Here is a 20,529-nt window from a genome sequence, read left to right on the forward strand (position 1 = left end):
GGACAAAAGAAAAACACGATTTCGATGACAAATGACAGTAGTGATGCATATGCGGAGCCCTTTCTAGAAGGTGAAACGGAATTTATCATGCGAAAGTGAATTGCATGAGATGATAACCGTGCATGCTTCGATAACATAGCCTTAAGAGGAAATCTGAATATAGCGAATGTGAAACATCAATCATAAATAAGAAATAATAGGGGACGTAAAAATCCTTGATTAAGGTGCATACAAACTTCCCATTTCAATTTACCTGTACCAGACCGAAATTGTTTTACTTCCTTGACCTTACATAAACATACAACCTTACTAGAAAGTTACATCGTGACGTGAAATTCATTTGTTCCTGAAGTGTGATATATTACGATCGAAACACAAAAGCAACATAAAATTTAAAATCCAAGCAGTCAGCCAAAATCTTGGATTGTTAAAAATCGTGAACACAAAAAACGAACCTTATCTTTGGCTAGCTATAATCTCAGCAATCTAGTTATCATCTGACCTTATTTCTCCAGCCTTCTCATTTGCTAAATTAGCACCCTTGGCCTTCAGGTCAGCTAAATATTGCGCCATGACCTTGTCTTCGCCTCCTTCCCTTTCTTTTTCTGAACGCAAACAATACTAAAATCACCTCCCCAACGCAACCGTACTCCTAGCATTCAAAAACTTTTTCACCTTTATGCTGTAGTGAGCAAATTCCTCCGAAGTTTTCTCTCCGACTTAAAGTCCCGATTTTAATTTCCCAAAAAAATATAGCGACCGGTGCGAACCCTGTCGTTATTACGAGCGTCTGAAGACACATAAGCTTGGCTATTTACACATTTAACAAGCATTGAACAAACGGCTACGTTAAAATTTCATCGAATTAAAATTATTCACCTACATCTACACCACACCCTGCGAGCCACCTCTAGGGTGTTGAACCTTTTATTAACTAAATGCAGCCAATTCACCTATTGGGGCCTCACAATGACGTGCGCTCACGATGTGCGTTACGCTGCATATTTAATAGATTCATTACAACACCGAGAGTACTTGAAAATTGTAAAGGATGAGCAATCATTTCAAGCTCAGTGAAATTTGTCGCATCCTAATAGAGTGCTGAGGAAAAAAAAAGTTTTTTTCGTCCACAGTAGGCAGTTACTTCAGAGCAGCCAAATCTCACACAACTGTAGATTAGCAGACAAGAACGACTTTTGTGATTCTTTTTAGGCGCCAGGACCAAACATTAACGGGAGGAAAGTCCGCAAATATAGTAATGTGTTCCTAGCTCGGCTGAACTTTGGTCTCAACAGATTAAATGCATACGCAAGTACGTGAATTTAGTTGTGTGGTTAAATAAACAGATTAAAATTTATATGAATTCCACACATTTTTTTCTCAACACATTCAATTCCCGTGCCAAGTGAGCGTTGAAACCGGTCGGGGTTCACCAAATAAAAAGTTGTGAGAAATACGCTAAGTTTTAATCTATTTGTTATACTAAAATTCGAGGTTCTATAAAGTTAGCTCACAAACCAAGAAGTTATTCCTTTAGGATGATTGGCCAAATGATAGATAATTTTAGACTGCGATACATTAATTTGCGCCACCGTAGCGAAGGGTGTAGCGGTAAAATTAGAAGGTAATTCACAACAAATCTACCAACAAGAAACAACATTATTACAATTAGCCCATACAACCAACGGATAATACTGTAAAAGGCCATAGAAACAATCCATATACGGATTGTCAAATGAAAAAATACAGTGAATATTATAACAAATTAGGTGAATTGAATATCATCTAGGACCACGGTTATGTCACCAAATATATATGACATACGATCAAATTTGATGGCTTCGTGAATGGTGAGTTTCATTTTCACGCAGCAGCATTGCTGGGTCCGAAAAAGCAAACATATTGTAATTTTAATGGTGTCATGGATAAAAGGGAGAGTTCATGCACTTTCAGAGTCCTCCAGAGAAAATTATTTCTAAAACATAACAACCGAATTGTTTCAAGGATTAAATGGGTCCTATCCACTCAAATATGGATTTTTACTTGTATCACACAAAAAAGCAGGAAAAAGTTACTTGAATATTTTTTTTGTCAAATTTGTCTCCACATTATCAATCAATAATGAAAAATGTCTATGAAATTGGTATCATTACACGAGCTTTTTTTCGTCACTCTGTGTACAAAGATGCACAAATCAAAATAATAAGTTTAAATAAAAATAGCCGCGGCCATAGGTGGATTTTAATAAATAGCTACCTCTATGCCGAAACAACTGACATAAATAGAATGCTTTAAGAAGAATGCTACTATGGAACAAATAGAATGCAAATTAAAATGTGGTTGTAATATCTCAACTCGTATGTTATTAATAGCCAAAGGCCAACGCCTGAGTACCGGTCGATGCATGAACGAAAACCATTACCGCGTACAGAGAAATACCATGTGACATTCAGCGGGAATTTGAATGCAACGGAGCACTGCACCTAGTGCATCAAATACGGGAGACTAAATGCCGCGTTTGAAAATTCGCACATAGTTATACCACCTCATAATGCAGAGATACCTGCACCCACAATGTTTAATTAAATGGATAAACACTATCTCATATGCCGTAAGATTACTTGTCAGGTGAACGTAAGACTGGATCTATCACAGATTTAGTCAATGCTGAACAAAACTGAAGAAAAATGAGGGTTACCAGACCATGCAAAGCATTGAGGAAAATTTATCTTTAAAGTATAATCTATCAGAAGAAAGATGAGTTCGCCTTATTGACAGGAGAATTGGGGTTAATTTAATCAAATCTCAATCTCCTACGCTGGAGGAACACAGTTCAACCCATCGAGCATATGCTCAAGCTAACCTTAATTGCCCCCGATCAGAAAACTAGATCCTTTGCCCCGAGGATATGCTGAATTTAGAGAAACAAGGAATTTTTAAGACATCGAAGTTAGAAATTGGTTATCAATACAACAATATTATCAAGAAAATCGTTTTAACATTATGAAACATTAGAACCATCTTGAACATTCTTTTATAGTTTACAACTGAAAGGAAAGTTATAGAAAGTGAAGTAGCTAACGAATCAATAGGCTGCAGACTTGTGAAACCATCAAGAGGAGAATACGAACAATCCAAGAAACATGCCTACTTATGCATGATACACTTCATCAGCATCAATTATAGAGTCACAATTTTCTCCAATTGCCAATTCTTGGAAGAACCAAACAATTGGTTACTTAAAGATTAATACAAGAATCAAAATCCTATGTAATCAACCTAGAAAATATCAACTGCTGTTTATGAAAACTGGGAAAGGAGGAGTCAATACAACTAATAAACCAAATTGTTAAACCACGTTCCAATTGTCAATTAATCCGCCCAAAAGCTGAGGCAAAATCTACTCATATAACTTAGATGAAAACATGGCAACAAGCAATAATATAGTATTAAAATAGTCCACCAGCCGGTGTTAAGCAAGGAACCACTGCTACTGAATGAAGTCCAAGGTTAAGGAAGTAACAGCGTAATCGTAGTAAGATTTGCGCTATCAGCGCCGACGAGAGCTTTTTTGGTCCCTAATAAACGTTTTCAGATAAAAAAACGCACACCAAGGCAATCAAAGATAATCAGCATATAATCATTTCCATTGAAAGGGTCCCCTAGCAGCCTACGTGACTCATGCCCGGTACCCCATGGCAGGCAGACGGTAACCTAAAATTAAAAACAATCAATTCTCACTCACCAAAGCCGTTAGAAAATACTGGAAGAAGGCACAGCGCCAGGAAATTCAAAGTATGCATTTCGAAAAAACGACGGTAATTTTTCCTCAACAAAAAAACGTATCACTAAATAAATATCACTGTTTCGAAAATCCTTCTGCTTCTGTTACGATCCACGTTCCCCTGAGCCGACAACCCGAGTCCGAGTGATGTGCTCGCGCTGCTCTTGGCGGAGCAAGCGGACCATACATGGGACACTCAATACTAAAAAACGGGACCAGCGTTTGTAGCGCCACTGTGGGCGGAAGGGAACTATCAGCAGTAGAGCGATTTAGCCCCGCCCCCTTTCGTAGTGCAAGATGCCTACTTTATAGGATACCTCAATTGCCGCGTATTTCGAAAGGGAAAATGAGAACACAAAATAACATGTACTTGTTTTATTGCTCAAAAATCACATATCATGTAGTTACAAGCAGGATATCAGAAATAAACCACAAAACATGAAAGCAAACATCCAAATCATGTCGTAACACATGCAAAGTTAAAATGCGGTACAATGAAATCGAGTTAAATTTTAAGAATAACAGTAGTTCATTATACATCCCATAAAGTACAATACTAAGTTTTATCCTAGCGCATCATGAATTTAAGCGCTAATATGAATAAGACTTCTACACCAAATACAAGTAACAGTTAGTAACATTCTTTAGGAAAGTTACATATTACAATACCACCCATAAAATATCACGTATTAAAGTCAGTTATAATTATGGAAGGCCATAAAAGCATATGGATGTTTAAATACAAGGAGGTTTCAGTGTTGGAAAGTCACATCATAACACTCATTACCATTCATAAAAAATACTTTTGAATTAGGCTTATCATGAAAGCCATCAAAGCGTGGATATTTAAATACAAGAAGATTTCAGTTTTGCAAAGTGGTATTTTGATAACACTTTAAACTTACAAGGTAAGTAGCATTCGAAGGAAGGCTTATAACAATAGCATCACAAAGTGGTTGTGAAAACACAACATGCAGGCTTCAGTGTTATCAGCACCAATACTAACTCCTAACATTATAAATCACCAAGTGAACCAGGGATGGCCAACCTATATGACAAATGTAACTGTTGTAAGCCATTTAATTACAAAAATGTAATTATAAATACTGGCAAAATCCGTCAGTACTCGTCAATTACCACGAGTAAATGGTGAATTATATTGGTTATCGATCATTTTCACCAGTAATAGGTGTATGTTTAAAGATAACTGATTATCTGTACAAGTTTTTTAAAAATTAGTTAATTCTTCTGTATTGATCAGTTTTTAGGTTCAATTTAGTACCACCACTAAAAATAGATTTATTAATGATATTAGATTGGCCACCCATGTTCAAAATTTATAATCCTAAGGAATGTGTCGATGCCTAAAGTTATTGATTCTCGATACCGATACCAAGTATAGGAATCAATGGTATTGAGAATCGACACATCCCTAATCGTAATCCTATGAAACAATTACTTGGGGTAGGACTTGTGAACTACATCTATGACCCACTTGTTTTACATTAGAAATTTAAATTAAATGAAACACAGATATACTCATGATACAAATGATAATAGAAAACCACTATTTTATGAAAAATGAAATATATTGAAAACAAATAACCTTTCAATGAAATTGAAATCAAAGTGGAAGCAGAAGCACGACTTGGAAGCACGTTCGAGCATCATATCGAAACCCATAGCTTCGAATGCTCCCACACTTATTTTCAAGTGGATCTGGATTTAAATTCCTTGGGGTAAGGTTCTTAAATCCAATGCTGTGTAAAGTTTGCCAAAGGGCCTTAATATTACTTCCTAGTCCTACCCCAATTAATTAAAGAGGGAGTCCTACTCTCCTTCTGCCCATGAATGAACACTATTGACTGCAGGAGTTTCTGAGCCTCACCCCAAAATTGCACATGCTGAGATGAAGGAGACACTGCACACCGTAATGGCTTCCCAGCAGGTGGCTTCAGGGAATCACCATTTATGCTATCAAAAAGCCTGTCGAAGAAGTATAGGTGCTCAGCTGTCTCCCCGGCTTCGACTCCCAGATCTCCATTTGCAGCTGGAAAAATAGCATGGAAATTGCCATAAAAATAAGGGACATTGTTGTCTATCAAATAGATATGAGGAGAAAAGGTCTTATTTAGAGGCAGAGTTCAATTGCTACTTCATCATTACAATCCTGAATGCATGTGTGTGATAAAAATTTAATTTTATGGATTTTAAGAACATTTTGTAATTTAGCAGGCTTCCCCACTTTTTAACACAAACTAAAAACAAAACAGACTCAATAATAAACATATGTATTCAAATATCTGAATAATACTCACGCAAGAGAGAAGGTATATATCCCACTGGAGGTGGAAGGGACTTCTTTCATTATAACCTCTCTAGCGGCATCCAATGGGGAATCTAAGAGAAAAGGCAAATGGAAATTTAGCAGGCCTCCCCACTTTTTAAAACAGACTAAAAACCAAACAGACTAAATAATTAACTGAAGTATTCAAATCACTGAATAATACTCACGCCAATGCCCGAGTAATATTAAAGGTTTCTTCTTGTGAGAGCTGGGGAGTAGTTTCACTAAATCAAGCCCGATATTAAAAATTGCATTCTTCACTTGATCTTGACGACATTTTTGAAAACTGTCTGCCTTTTCGTCAATTCCATATACTCCCGGCAGCCATGTAACTGCTCCAAATCGGATGGCGAATGTGATAGTCTGAAACGGTATAATGAATAATAAAGATTTCAATGACAATATTTTAGGTTCACGCTTAGTGAAAAGTACGGCCGAATTTCAACGAACCTAACATTGAAACAATACACTGGATCACTTACCTTGTTCACAAATATCTGGCCTCCTGAGATGCTCTCCCTGCTTGAATCCGCCGGCGACCGTTAACAACCGTTAACGCCGGTTCCACCACCCTCCTTCTCGGCCTCCCAAATTTGAACTGCCTGTTTGTATTACTGCGCATGCGCGAAATTTCCTTCCAAATTCCAAGAGAGCTCATGTAGTACCCTTCCATACGTGCCTACTGCCCTGGCGCTAGCGTCGCGGGGGCAACTTCGGGAAGGGGAGTGCGCCCTGTATGAAGCGGACTCTATCGGGTATTTTTTACATTACTTGTGACGTCACACGATAGGCAACTGGAAGAATTTTGATACAATGGTAACTTAGTCAGGATTGTTAGAGCGATTCACCATTTAAAATTTTTTTTCAATGTAAATAATGCATTTTCAAGTAATATATACGGGTATCAAGCCTGTAAGAATCCGCATGCTCAGGAAGCAGACGCAAGTATAGCGATGGTAGAGACACCTATGCAATTCTCAATAAAACTACTGAGTGGAACAGATAAACTGTGCGTTCATCCGTGCTCGAAGTATGAAATGGCGTGAAATCCAAATGTGTGCGAAAGGATTTATGGTGGAAATTTTTAAGTCCTGGTAAGAAGCATTCATATGTTGCAAGATATTGTTGTATATTAAGTAATACATTTCGACGCTTTGATTGAGCGAAATATTCTACCCGTGTAGGCTTCAGGAAGGTGTATGTGCTGCAAATATTAGTACTTTCCGCTGCGGAGTCGATTGTCTAATTGGGTATGACACTTAATTATCAAATAGATTATTTGATATATTTTATGAATAGGTTATTTTCACATTATTTTGATACGTATCTCTAATACATCTTTGGAGGGAGCTTCTCCAAAATTGTTCTTCTTTATGCCTTAATACTCTCTTGAATGTTATATTTTCAACCGTTTATTTCTTCTTGTCGCATAAATCAATGTGATCGATGTGTTTTATTTTCTTTTCTATTTGGTATAATTTGGCTATTTGGTGCTTGATCTTTCTCCTATATTTTGGAAGGCGAAGGTATATTATGTAACGATTTCATGAGTTGAATACAGATTTTTTTCATTATATTATTGTATCCATATTGGTGAAGCATAATATCTTATCATACTACAGATACTGACTTAATTGGTGTGATTAAGTGTCATTCTTGTTATTTTTCCGCCAAGATTTTAATATGATTTAGGTATGATTTTAGGAAAGGTGCCCATATTAACCTCTAAAGCCATAAGAGCACCTAAAACTGGATAAATGTTTACAAAAGCTCTGGTATTTAAAGACTATAGCTTTTGTAACATCTTTGACGTTATGTTAAATATTTCAGTGATTCCTATATAGCTAAAAATATCTTCTAGATATCTATAGAATCTCGCGGCTGAGCTTAAAGCCAGCGAGTGCGTCCACCGGGTTGCGGATGGTGGGTCGACCTTTAGATATAGAGGTTAGCTGCGAGATAAGCGAGTTCTCTCGTCGAATAAGCAGTCGTGAACAAAAAGCGGCGGTATTCTGAGGGGGTATTGGGCTACCCTTGGGTAAGGTAGACCATTTAAAAGATACCAAAACCTGTGAAGATACCGTGACTCAGGGGCGGATACAGAAAAAACTCAAGGGGGGGGCGCAACATATCTTGAGTTGTCTTTACTTTTATCGTAATAAAAGATGATCAAGTCACAGGCAAAGTATATGAAAATTTTATTTAAAGTGATTATAAACATGTAAAACACAATGCTATCTTATGATATAAAAAGTTACAATTGTGGTTTTGCAATGTTCGGCAATATAGGCGGACCCGCAAGGGGGGGGCGCGCGCCCCCTGCGCCCCCCATCTGTATCCGCCACTGCCGTGACTTGGCGACTGGGGGCCGCCAACAATTATGCCTCTCATCACCCGGGGAGAGGGCAGCAGCTCTTCTTCACATGTGCGAAGGTGGAGACCATACTGGTCGGTACAGCGACACACATTCCACTACGGGCGTGGTAACATTTACTTTAACGGCTGTAGTACTGCGATGTGGAAGGCAAAGGGAAACCACCACATTATCATCCCGAGGAGTCACAGCTACTCCACTCAATTTATATAATGACATGATGGAATTCTCTCGGGTAAAATATTCCGGAGGTAAACTAGTCCCCCATTCGGATCTCCGGGCGGGGACTACTCGAGAGGGTACATCGGTCAAACGAGATAGAATGTTACGGATAGGAACATGGAATGTCAGATCACTTCGTACCTGCGGTAAGCTAGAGAACTTGAAGGTGGAGATGCGAAGAATGAACCTCGATGTATTAGGCATCAGCGAAATGAAGTGGCCCCAGGAAGGAGACTTTTGGAGTGGAAGCTACAGAATGATACACACGGGATCGTTAAATGGTAATGCTGGAGTAGGCATAATGCTTAGAAAGAGCGCCGGGATGCGTGTTAAAAGCTACCTGCAGTTTAATGAAAGGATAGTAATGGTGAAGATAGATACTAAACCCGTAGCTACTGTAGTGGTACAGGTTTACATGCCTACGTCAGATTATGAAGACGAAGAAGTAGAAGATCTCTACCAAGATATAGCGGAAGTTATCAAGCAGGTAAGAGGGGAAGAAAATCTTATTATTTTAGGTGACTGGAACGCCGTCGTCGGCGAAGGTCAAGACGGAATAATAACTGGAAAATATGGGTTGGGTAACCGAAATGAATGAGGAGAAAGGCTACTTGAATTCTGCACGGAGCACAGGCTAGTGGTTGCCAACACTTTATTCAAAAATCCCCTGCGAAGAAGATACTCGTGGAAGATGCCAGGAGACCGTAGAAGATTCCAAATCGACTACATTCTAGTGAAACAAAGATTCAGGAACCAGGTGAAGGACTGCAAAAGTTATCCAGGGGCAGATATCGATAGTGACCATAACTTAGTTATGATGAAATGCCACCTTAAATTTAAAAAGTTGAAGAAAGCCGTGAAAAATATATGGCAGGTTGAAAAATTAAGGCAGGTTCAGCATCAACTGGCTTTTAAAGAGGCTGTAGAAGATAAAATAGGGGAGGATACGACCAACAAACCAATGGAAGAGAGTTGGAAAACTATTAGAAGTGGTCTGCAGGCGGCAGCTGAGGAAGTTCTTGGTAAAAGAAGAGTCGTTATGAAAAAACCATGGATCACGCAGGAAGTATTAGATCTCATTGAAGAAAGAAGAAAATACAAGGCTGCGAAAACAGAGGAAGGACAGAATCGTTACAAGAGAATAAGGAACGAAATATGTCGTAAAGCGCGGAAGGCTAGAGAAACGTGGATGAAAAGCATTTGCGAAGACGTTCAAAACAATCTTAAACATGGAAAAGTAGAGGCAGCTTATAGGATAGTGAGGAACCACTTGAAGGAAAGGGGCGTAAGATGTAATACCCTAAGTGACAAAAACGGAGAACTATTGATTAAAAACGAAGAAAAAGGGAAGAGATGGAAGGAATATCTGGAAGATCTGTACAAAGGAAGTCGCCTCAGAACGAATGCTATCGAAAACGAGAGGGAAGTGGATACCGATGACATGGGAGCCCCAATTTTAAGATGGGAATTTGATGCGGCTGTAAGAGACCTCAGGATAAATAAAGCATCTGGAATTGATGACATTCCTGCAGAGCTAATTAAAAATCCAGGAGAGAAGATGTTGAACCAGCTATACAAAATCATTAGTGAAATGTATACGACAGGTGAGATACCAAAGGATTTCGAGAGGAACATTATAATCCCTATTCCTAAGAAGAAACGAGCGGAGAAGTGCGAAGATTTTAGGACCATAAGCCTTACTACACATGCATCAAAGATACTGACAAGGATCATCTATAGAAGAATAGAACGAAAAGCAGAAGAGTACTTGGATGAGGACCAGTTTGGATTCAGAAAAAACAAAGGCACAAGGGAAGCAATATTGGCCCTAAGACTGCTCATAGAAAAGAGAATGGAAAAGAACAAGCCAACATTCGTTGCGTTTGTGGACTTAGAGAAAGCATTTGACAACGTGGATTGGAGCACAATGCTTGGAATCCTAAAGGAAATTGGGGTTCTTTATAATGACAGAAGAATAATCCACAGTTTATACAAAAACCAAGTAGCCGTGATAAAATCAGGGCCCAGCTGTGAAGAAGCAAGAATTAAGAAAGGAGTGCGACAAGGCTGTACATTGTCACCCGTAATTTTCAACGTTTACATTGAGAAAGCCATTAATGAAATCAAAGAAAAGGAATTGGGAATGAATATCCATGGAGAAAAAATTAGCATGCTAAGATTTGCCGATGACATAGCCGTTATAGCAGAAACAGAGAAGGATTTGAAAAATATTCTGGCTAATATGGGTAGGGTAATGAGTAGATATCAACTGAAAATAAGCACGAAGAAAACCAAGATCTTAGTATGCAGCAGAAGAGAAGAAGTCAAGACCAACATTAAAATAGGGAGGCAAAAACTGATAGAGGTGGATGAATTCTGTTATTTGGGAAGCAAGTGACGGGAGAAGCAAGAAAGAAATTATCAGCAGAATAGCCCAGGCGAAGAGAGCATTCCACCAAAAGAGAGACCTGCTTACAGCGGGAAACTTAAATATGGAAGTAAAGAAACAAATAAGAACCTACACTTGGAGTATGCTCCTATACGGAAGTGAGGCATGGACAATGACCGCAGCGGAGAAAGCAAGGATAGAGGCCTTTGAAATGTGGTGCTACAGAAGAATGATGAAAATCAAATGGATTGACCGAGTTAGTAACGAGGAAGTCCTAAGAAGGGTAGGAGAGAAGAGAAGCCTCATGAAAACCTTAATAAGAAGACGGAACAACCTTATAGGCCACATCTTGAGACATGATGGCCTGATGAAGACAATCGTCGAAGGGCAAGTGGAAGGCAAGAATGGAAAAGGAAGACCTCGGACAAAATATATGGAACTAGTAAAGAGAGATGTGAAAGAGAAGAATTACGTAGGTGTGAAAAGATTAGCTGATAGGAGAACTGAGTGGAGAGCTGCGTCAAACCAATCCTAGGATTGTTGACCAGTGATGATGATGATCTATAGAATGTCTACAATGTGTTGGATATCTTAAATATCCACGAGATGTCTGGACTATGTCAGTTTTGAGCAGAGACTCTTTATGTGTATGTTCAGGGAAATAAGCCAAAAACACCTAAATCTTGAAAAAAAAAGTGTTACCGCTATGCTTTGTTAATAGGGATAGAGAAAGTCATTGTATACATGTGCACTAAAAAAGCAAAGGCAACTCTTCTGGAAAATGTTTATGAAGGCCACTATACACGGTGAATTATTATGCGAATGATCATGCTGAATGATCACGTGATCATTCACAGGATCATGCTAGCAAAATAGCAAATGTTCTAATTTTCACCGAATGATCATGCGCATGAAGGTTCATTCGCGAATTGTTCCGTCATACACGGTGAATGATCATGCTGAATGATCATGCGAATGAAATCATTCACCGTGTATAGCGGCCCTAAAAGCGATTCATAGTTGCGATAGTTTGTTTTTTTTTTTAATATGTACTAGATGTCTCGAATACATCTATTCTATAAAAGTATGGCTAATGCTTAGCCTTCAAAAATACCAGAATTTTTGTTACTGAAAGTTATTTAACAAAAAGATTATTTCAATAAATACTGCATATTTGAAAAAAATCATTTTTTGATAAAAGAGCAAACATCGACAGTTAAAGCAAAATTTATTATTATATAATTAATCAAAATTGATAGGTTACTGTATGAACTGCCTCAGCTGAAGCTAGCTTAGTTACCATCAAGAAACAAATCCAATTCAGTTGAATAAAAGGTACATCAAAATTCTAGTCTCTTCTTTTTAACTATAATTAGCAACTAAATTCTTTTACTATTGTAACAAACATTGCCTTTACATTTCATGAATCACAGTAGTTTACCCATATTAATTCATAGCCCTGATGAAGATGTTTTAATACGTACGTTGGCAAAAACTTTCATTAAAAATTCTTCAAGACCTATGTACTGCAATAAACTGAATAAAAATCCATTGATGATGATGCAGACTCCTTTAGGGATGCTAAAAGGAAATTGTAAGCTGCTTTGGAAACTTCAAATTTAGAATTGGAGGAGGAAGTCCCAATTAGAAGAAGTGAAAGACAGAGAGGTTCCAATAATCGGGAAGAATCCTTACCATCACCTCCTGCTCCAGCGGCAGGCTGTCAGTTAAAAAGTAAACTCTTGTTATGCCAAAACATATTATGCTCGAGTCATTTATCATGAATTTTACCAGTGGGTCCAATTTGAATATGAATGTCTGGAAAATATCTTGTAGATATCAGAAAAGTGGACATTCAGATATTTTCTAGATATTCTCTGAAGAGGTTGTAGATATTTTGTTGACACCTAGTAGATATTTTGTGCTATGTGGATTCGTTTCCATAGGAATACCTACCTATGTGTGACCTAATTTAATGGGTCATCTACATTACATGCAGGAATGAGGATATGGTCATCAAGTCGGTTTTAATTCACAGTGTCCGGCGATATCTGGTGGAAATGTTTTATGCCCATGAGAATAAACTAAAATGGTAAAGTTCCACAAAATTTTATTTACAAAGTTCTGACCCGGTTTCGACTCGTAGTGTCAAAACTAGGTGCTTACTTTGTAAATAAAATTGTGCTGAACTTAACCATTTTAGTTTATTCTCAAGTCCATTTTAATCATAATGTATAGCAGTGGCATAACTATAGGGGAGATTAGGGGATAGATCCCCCTTCAAAGCCTTAGATTAATAAAAAAATTATTAAAAACTATTGTCTAGTTTTGCCATATAATAAATTTTATCCTAACTTTATAATGAAATCCAAATTTTAAGTTTCAAAACGATGAAAATTGTATTTCCAGGCATATATATTTTTATTTAATTTTCCCGGATATTTCCCGGATTTGTATGGAAGGGCTTAACCCCCAGGCCCTCTCATCCAGTGGCGCCGACTCCATGGGGCTTGAGAAAAATTCGTTATGGGTGTGAGGATAAAATGTGTCAGGCTTGTCGATTTTCCACCGAGTGTCCAGATATCGAGATTCTAGTTATAAGGGTTATGATGTTGATCATACGACTCTTCTAAAATGCTTAAAAAACTTAAAACTCACTACTTATAACATTTTCCGGGGAAAGATCCCCGGTTTGGGCCCCTCCAATATTTTTTATAAGTCGGCGTCCCTGCTCTCATCCCCCCCCCCCAAAGCATATTCCTAGTTATGCCACTGATGTGGAGTGATTTACTAATCCAATCAATCGTGACAATCATTTCTTAATTTTTATACCATTGTTGGTAACAATCTTTGGAAATTTAAATCTTACGCAATCATATGTATTTGATAATAATATCAATTATTTAATTCCAAATTAAGTTACCATAGTGAGGAAAGTATAATTAATATCAGCTAACCTTTGGTTGATTTTATAATAATATGCCATTCATTGTCTCTTTAGTAATTTAATCCTGAATGTATCGCATTTATTTCTAGTGCTTTGTGGTGAAATAAATAACCAAATCCTGATGAGGGGCCATTGCAAGGTTGGTTCTCAGGCACCAATTACTTATACGTGTATGTCCTTGAAAACTTTCCATTTTGTGTAATAAAGACTTTCGATTCCCCCCCCTCCCCTCATAATAAAATATAAAAATATAATATAAATCATTAATAATGCATTACTTTGGTTATGGGTTGGTTTTCATTTATTTTCAAATGTCACATTAACGGATGACTTGGAAATGATGCTAGTAAATGATCAGTTTCTCCGAGAGGAATTGTGATAGTAGCTGAATTATTCACCTACTTTCCAGGGAATTTTTCCTGAAAGTGATGGTAATGGCATTCTTTTCTGCTCACATTGAAGTGTGCTGAATTGGCCAGGTCCACCCCAGAAATAAGGATAATGAAGAATCGTACATGAGTTTATAGTGGCAGCAGGCCTTTATACTACTCCTAATATAATTACTACTATAATAATTATTATATATCCTTGCATCTAAATAACTACTATAATAATTATTATATAAGGACATATAATAATTATTATAGTAGATATTTAGATGCAAAATATCATTAAGTTCTCTTGTTATAAATGACTGAACCAGACTGGGCATTGATCTTGCCCCTGTCCACATCATTATTGATCCATCTCAAGTGACTTCTAAGAACTATTAGTATGTGTGAGAAAAAAGAAGAGGCATACCAGCCAGATAGTTGTCAATTCATCTGCCTAATTGGGAAGAATATTGATGAAGTGTCATGCTGCATATTGCATAAAATTTGCACAATTTATTCTCAGAATGTGGATATGGAACTGCCAATCACATTGCTGTAGTTCATCATCGTAACTTGACATTCCTTAGATTGATTTGATGCAATTCCACATTCCTTTCTCCAATCAACTAGCCTTTTCATAGAGGCGTATTTCTTCTGTTTTAAACTCTTTATAACCTATCCTATATAGGTAACTCGTGTGGGGTCATCCCTTACCCTTCTTCCCTTCCGTCTGTCCTTCCACAATTGTTTTTCAAAAATTTTTCGGTTTCTTTGTTGCTTTCACCGTTTAGGCTTTACGGCCCTTGCAGTCTGGCACCAAGAGTGGAGCTAAGCGATGCGGATCACGCGACACGGCGCAACAGGTGGCTGAGGCCGTCTCCCTCCCCTCCCTCCCCTTCCCATCCTCCTCACCTGCGGTTGCCCGCCATGTTCACATGCTTCAATGACTCTCTCTCTCTCTCTCAAATTCAGATTTTAAACTCATTTTGTGGGCCAATCATGTCGCACGTATGGTAATCTATCTTAACTTTATTTTGGAAAATCGATACAAATGTGTTGACTTACGGAGAAAATTATTCAACAAAGCCAGGTTTCAGTTCATCTCCTTCTTCATACCCTCATGTATCATTTTTCGAAATTGGGAAACAATCTGCAGCAAATATTGCTTTTGTTCATCGTTAATAATAATGCTATTGAATTCCGTGATTAGGGCCACCACGGCTGAGGCCGTCTCCCTCTCCTCCCCATCCTCCTCACTTATGGTCGCTCCTTCAGCAGAACCTCTTTATCGTTCTCTTTCTCCCGCTAACAAATTATTTAAAATTTTTCATAAAACTTTTTTTTCCTATCCTTGTATACCTGAGGGTCATCAAAACCCGATTGACGATTTTGAAATAAATAAAAAAGTTTTTTTGGGACAGCCTACCTTATGGTGTTTAGAGACTTCACTTTTCTCCCTCTCTTCTTAGAAATTCCTTATAAATTACTCAGTCGATCCATTTTATCATCATCATTCTTTGGAAGCACCGCATTGTGATTACTTCCACTCTCTCTCTGCTGCTGATAACGTGCAAGCTTCGCTCCTATAGAGAGACATACTCCAAGTGTAGCATTTGATGCATAGTTTCCTCACTTCTATACTTGTATTTTCAGCTGTAGAGTCTTCTTTTTGTAGAAATCCCTCCTAAACTGTGTTACTCTACTGACTATTTCTTTCTGACATTGTCCATAGTTGGTAATTCGGCTTCCTAGGTGACAAAACTCTTTCACCTCTTCAAGCCTTTGTTTCCCTTGTTAAATTTTTTTCCAACTATCCTGGTCGTTGGTTGCATACTAATATCTTAATCTTCTTGTTTTATTATCAGCTCATATCTGACTATTGTCCTTCCCACATGGTCAAAATCTTTTTCAAATCATTCTCTGTCTTGGCTATGGCTGCCTTTGCACAATTGTATAATCATTTTAGTACACTCCAATTCTTTTCAGAATTCTAAGCCCTGAATTCCATTGCACATTACCAAATGTCTTCTCTAAATCAACAAATGCCATGAAAGTTGGTTTGTTCTTCTTTCTCTTCTCTAAGAGCAGCCTAAGAACCAAAATCATTTCTCTTGTGCCCCTGCATTTCATAAATCGTAATTGGTCTCATCAAAGAATTTTTCTGCTCTTAGTTTTATTCTCCTGTAAATAATTCTTGTAAATGAGTCTTGGATATGCATGTGTCATCAGGCTTATGGTCCTAAAATATTTGCACGTCTCTGCTCTCCTCTTTCTGGGAATGGGAAAGAAGATGTTCTTCTTAAAGTCACTAGGTAAATCTCCTGTTGAGTACACATTATAGATAGTTTTATACAGTTATAGTTTTATATAGAAGATAGTTTTATGCAGTTAAGTTAAAGTCTTATCTCTTGCATTTAAGAATAACTCTGCTTGAATATCATCTATTCCTGGAGCCTTATTCTTTTTCAGGTCTCTTAACGCAGCAACAAATTCTGATTTTAAGATGCTGGCTCCAATGTCATCCTTTTCTACTTCACTTTCCTCTTCATGATAAATTTGGAGCTGATTTTGCTTTCATTTTATATTTAACTCCTCAAGGTACCTTTCCTTTCCATCTCTTCACTTCGCCCTCATTTTCAATCAAAATATTTCCATATTTGTCCTGTGTGGTATTACATCTTATACTCCATTCCTTGAAATAGTTCTCTATTGTATAGGTTGCTTCCACTTTCCCACGTTTGAGGTTATTTTGCACATCTCCATATAGGTTCATCATCCACATGTCTCTAGCTTTCCTTGCTTTGTGACAAATGTCGTTACTTATTCTCTTGTAGCAAGCCTGAGTTTCCTCAGTTTTTGCATTCTTAACCTTCCTCCATCCGTCTATAAGGTCTAGGTCTCCACGGCTTTTTCTTAACAAATTTTCTTTTCTGTTGAACGTTCCCAGTGGCCTCCTGATGCCTACTTTTGATATATTTTCCTACTATTCTCCACTGATTTATCAATCTCTTTCTCCACTATTTCTTGAATTGCATTTTGATTTTTTGCCTCCTTTAGTGTCTCTAATTGCAATGAGTTCTTCACTTAATTCTTTGATTTCTTGAGGTTCAGATGGCAATTCATCATCACGAGATTATGATCACCAAGCAGGAAACTTGGGTTGAGCTTTGGGGCACGTGCCCCAGGCAGTAAAATTTGAGAAGTTGGTTAAAATAAATCATCCATAAGTATAACTTTTTTATATAAGTGTATATATAAGTTACACAGACACTGTATAGTATATACCAAGTTATTTTCTGCATTATAAGATGCGACCCATGAATTAACATCACTCATGGGTGTGGAGTCAGGGGCACAAAAGCATTATGGCAAACTGTTTTTGCACTAGCATCCTGTCAAGGCCACACTGCTAAGTACATCTTGAGCTGCATTTTTATCTGTTTCAAATTATGAATGGCAGAAAATGACTCAGAGGTGACAAGTATAGTAAAACCAAAGAAAAAAAGAAAGTGAGTTGCTGTCACAAACAGCATAATTAGAGGCATATTTTTAATAGCTGATGTTAGTGAAGAAGAAGGCTCAAAAGAAAAACCAGATAAGCAAACATTCATTCTTATTTCATTATTAAATTATTGCACATTAGGGAAGAGAAGGAATTTATGGTCCCTTTTTTAATATCTAGGGCTTTCAGACAATTTTTAATATTTCATATTGTAATACATCATATATTCTGATTGAACTAAGACACTCCATGCAGGTGGCATCTTCAGATGTCTTGAGTTTCTTCCATTGGTGGCAGGTGACATCATAAGATGTCATCAGTGGTATAGTATTATCGTTATTTTTTTCATGCCTGGTTTTGAGCCAGAATGTATTTTTTGGGTGCGCTTAAGTAATTTGCAATTTGTTCTTTCCAGTGCTGACATCCGTCTCTGAATGTAAAGGTTTCAAAAAATATCCACTGCCTTTATTCTTGGCTTTTTTGCAAAGTTTTTCAATATTTTGCATTATGCTCTTGGGCCCTGTATGTAATGTTTGTCTTAAAATTTGTTATTATCACATGACTTTTGTGTTATGATATTGGGATGGGCAGGGTGGAATTCAAAGGCGTTTCACTTGGTAAATGCTAATTTCAAAGTGAGTTTTTTTTCTTACTTCACAATTGCTACATATCCTCTCTCCTCTATTCATACAAGGAACTCAATTACCAATCCTGTGTATATTAGAAATTAAGTATGTAAAAGGTGCCTCTTTGTGATCATCACTCATAAATCCTGAGATTGGTTTGTTGATAAAAGGGAACCTAATGCTTTTTTGAAACAGTTATTTGAAAATGTTATTTTCGAGGTTTTTTAGATTTCAGTGCAGTTTCAAGGAACAAATTCACATATTGATAAGGGAGCATTAGTAAATTATTAAGTTTTATAAGCTTTGACATTCTCACTTTTCTTAGTATTTTTTCTTAGGAAATTACCCTTTTTTATTAACGTCCATCTAGTTTTTAAGAGCCAGAATACTGTCAAAATCTATTTCCTAGGCATACAATTTCCAAAAATTTTGCGGAGGAGCCTCCCCAACTACAGCAGTATTCGGGCCCCCATCATGAGCTTCAGCCAAGGGCCCCCAAACACCCCAGCCCGCCCCTGGTGGTGAATAAAAAAGTGAGGTCATTTTACTATAATAATTAATCTAATGTAACATAGAAAAATCCCAGTGGGTAGGAAAAATCTGTACCTATGATTGTCACATAGTTCATCATGTCTTGAGATGTCCATCAAGAAATCCACTGTATCCTCCTTTGAAGTCTTTTCTCACTCATCTGAGAACTTCCTTATTGCTTTCTATTCTTATGAAACTAATTTTCACCATTCTGTGGTCGCATCACATTCTTAAAGGTTCCACTGTTGACTTCTCTGCTGCAGTCAACGTCTATCCTTCATTAAAAGTAAGAGGCATTCTCTCATTTAGCAACGGATGAATTGTTTTCTTATCTCTATGACCTTTTGTCGTCATCATTAAATTATGAGCACCAAGTGTATAAACTCTTCTCGGTATACCGTGCGGGTAAGATTATGTAAGACTGCCAATGTTTCGGGTACCGACTCGTTACCCAATCTCACGGCTACTGACAAAATATTTGAAGTGACTGTTAAAGCTCAGCATTAGGAGGGGCCGGATCGGTTGAGTCCCGATTGTTTTCGCGGAGGACCGTGGACCAGCGTACACGTATCTCTGGGAAGCACAATTTTTTAAAGAGTTCTATTCCAAGAGCTGCTGATCGAATATCCGGTGTCTCTGTTGACGTTTTTATCCTCAAGTCTTATTTCAGTAGCCTCTTTAGTTTAACGATCCCAGAATTGATTTGAACACCATAAAACTTTGGTGTCATCCCACCTTATTTTGTAAGTGTAAAATCTTACATATGAGCACAAAGTTATGTCCTGAAATGCTCAGAATAGGGTAGGTGGAGGGAAGTGATTAACAGGAGCGTAGGACTAGGACTTAAGGGTAAAAGATTACATGGAAAGCAGTGTAGCTAACTTAGAAATAGTAATCTGAGTTTTGTGGTAAAATTTTACTTGTCGTTGAGAATTGAGCTGATACTTAGCTTATCCTTCCCAGCTGTCTCTCTGATCTTTCAAGGAAGGAGAATACACCCAATGTGGATGATAAGTGGGGTAAATCTTGCCTGCTTTACCCTTGTCCATTCCTTGAAAAAAGTTATGTTTAATTCAAAGTGGTGTACTCTTTTACTAGGACTGTAAGTAGATGCATACTTCTTTTTGTAGAATGCCCTCTTTGCCTGGGTTATTCTATTTTTTCCATCTTTCTCTATACATTGCTAATCAGTGTCCTATCTAGTCAAACTCTTTTGCCTCTCCAAGATTTTAATGTCTTCGTTTTCATTGGATTGATTTCAGCTGCTATCCAGCCACTGTGGTTTCCAAATTAATCATGGTTTTCTTCAAATATTTTTTGCTTCATCTGTAACTACCATAATTTTTTATTTTAGAATTGAAAATGATGCAAATTTTCATACTGGCTAACTATTAATTACTTATAGCAAACAATATGTTGTGACCGGTTTGCAT

The 20,529-nt window shown here is 37.5% G+C and overlaps 1 protein-coding gene and 1 long non-coding RNA gene across 3 annotated transcripts in view; both read right to left on the reverse strand.

Moving 5' to 3' along the window:
• Positions 1–3,946, reverse strand: part of LOC124164543 (protein cueball) — a 55,701-nt gene extending 51,755 nt beyond the window's left edge. The window contains exon 1 of one of the 2 annotated variants that reach the window (XR_006866059.1): positions 3,746–3,946. Coding sequence is in view for 1 of the 2 variants with exons in the window: in XM_046541909.1 (XP_046397865.1) it covers positions 3,746–3,803 (58 nt within the window). In the remaining variant the exon portion in view is untranslated. The remainder of the gene's footprint in view (positions 1–3,745) is intronic. The other variant, XM_046541909.1, reaches the window with a different exon arrangement.
• A 198-nt stretch (positions 3,947–4,144) lies between these two features.
• LOC124164544 lies at positions 4,145–6,867 on the reverse strand. Its single transcript, XR_006866060.1, has 4 exons — positions 6,614–6,867; positions 6,299–6,494; positions 6,103–6,184; positions 4,145–5,834 (listed from the first exon to the last, which is right to left on the reverse strand). It is a non-coding gene; the product is annotated as an uncharacterized LOC124164544 (long non-coding RNA).
• Positions 6,868–20,529: the final 13,662 nt, after the last annotated feature.

This window comes from Ischnura elegans, chromosome 8 (genome assembly GCF_921293095.1).
Source record: "Ischnura elegans chromosome 8, ioIscEleg1.1, whole genome shotgun sequence".
NCBI classification, from domain to species: Eukaryota; Metazoa; Arthropoda; class Insecta; order Odonata; family Coenagrionidae; genus Ischnura; species Ischnura elegans.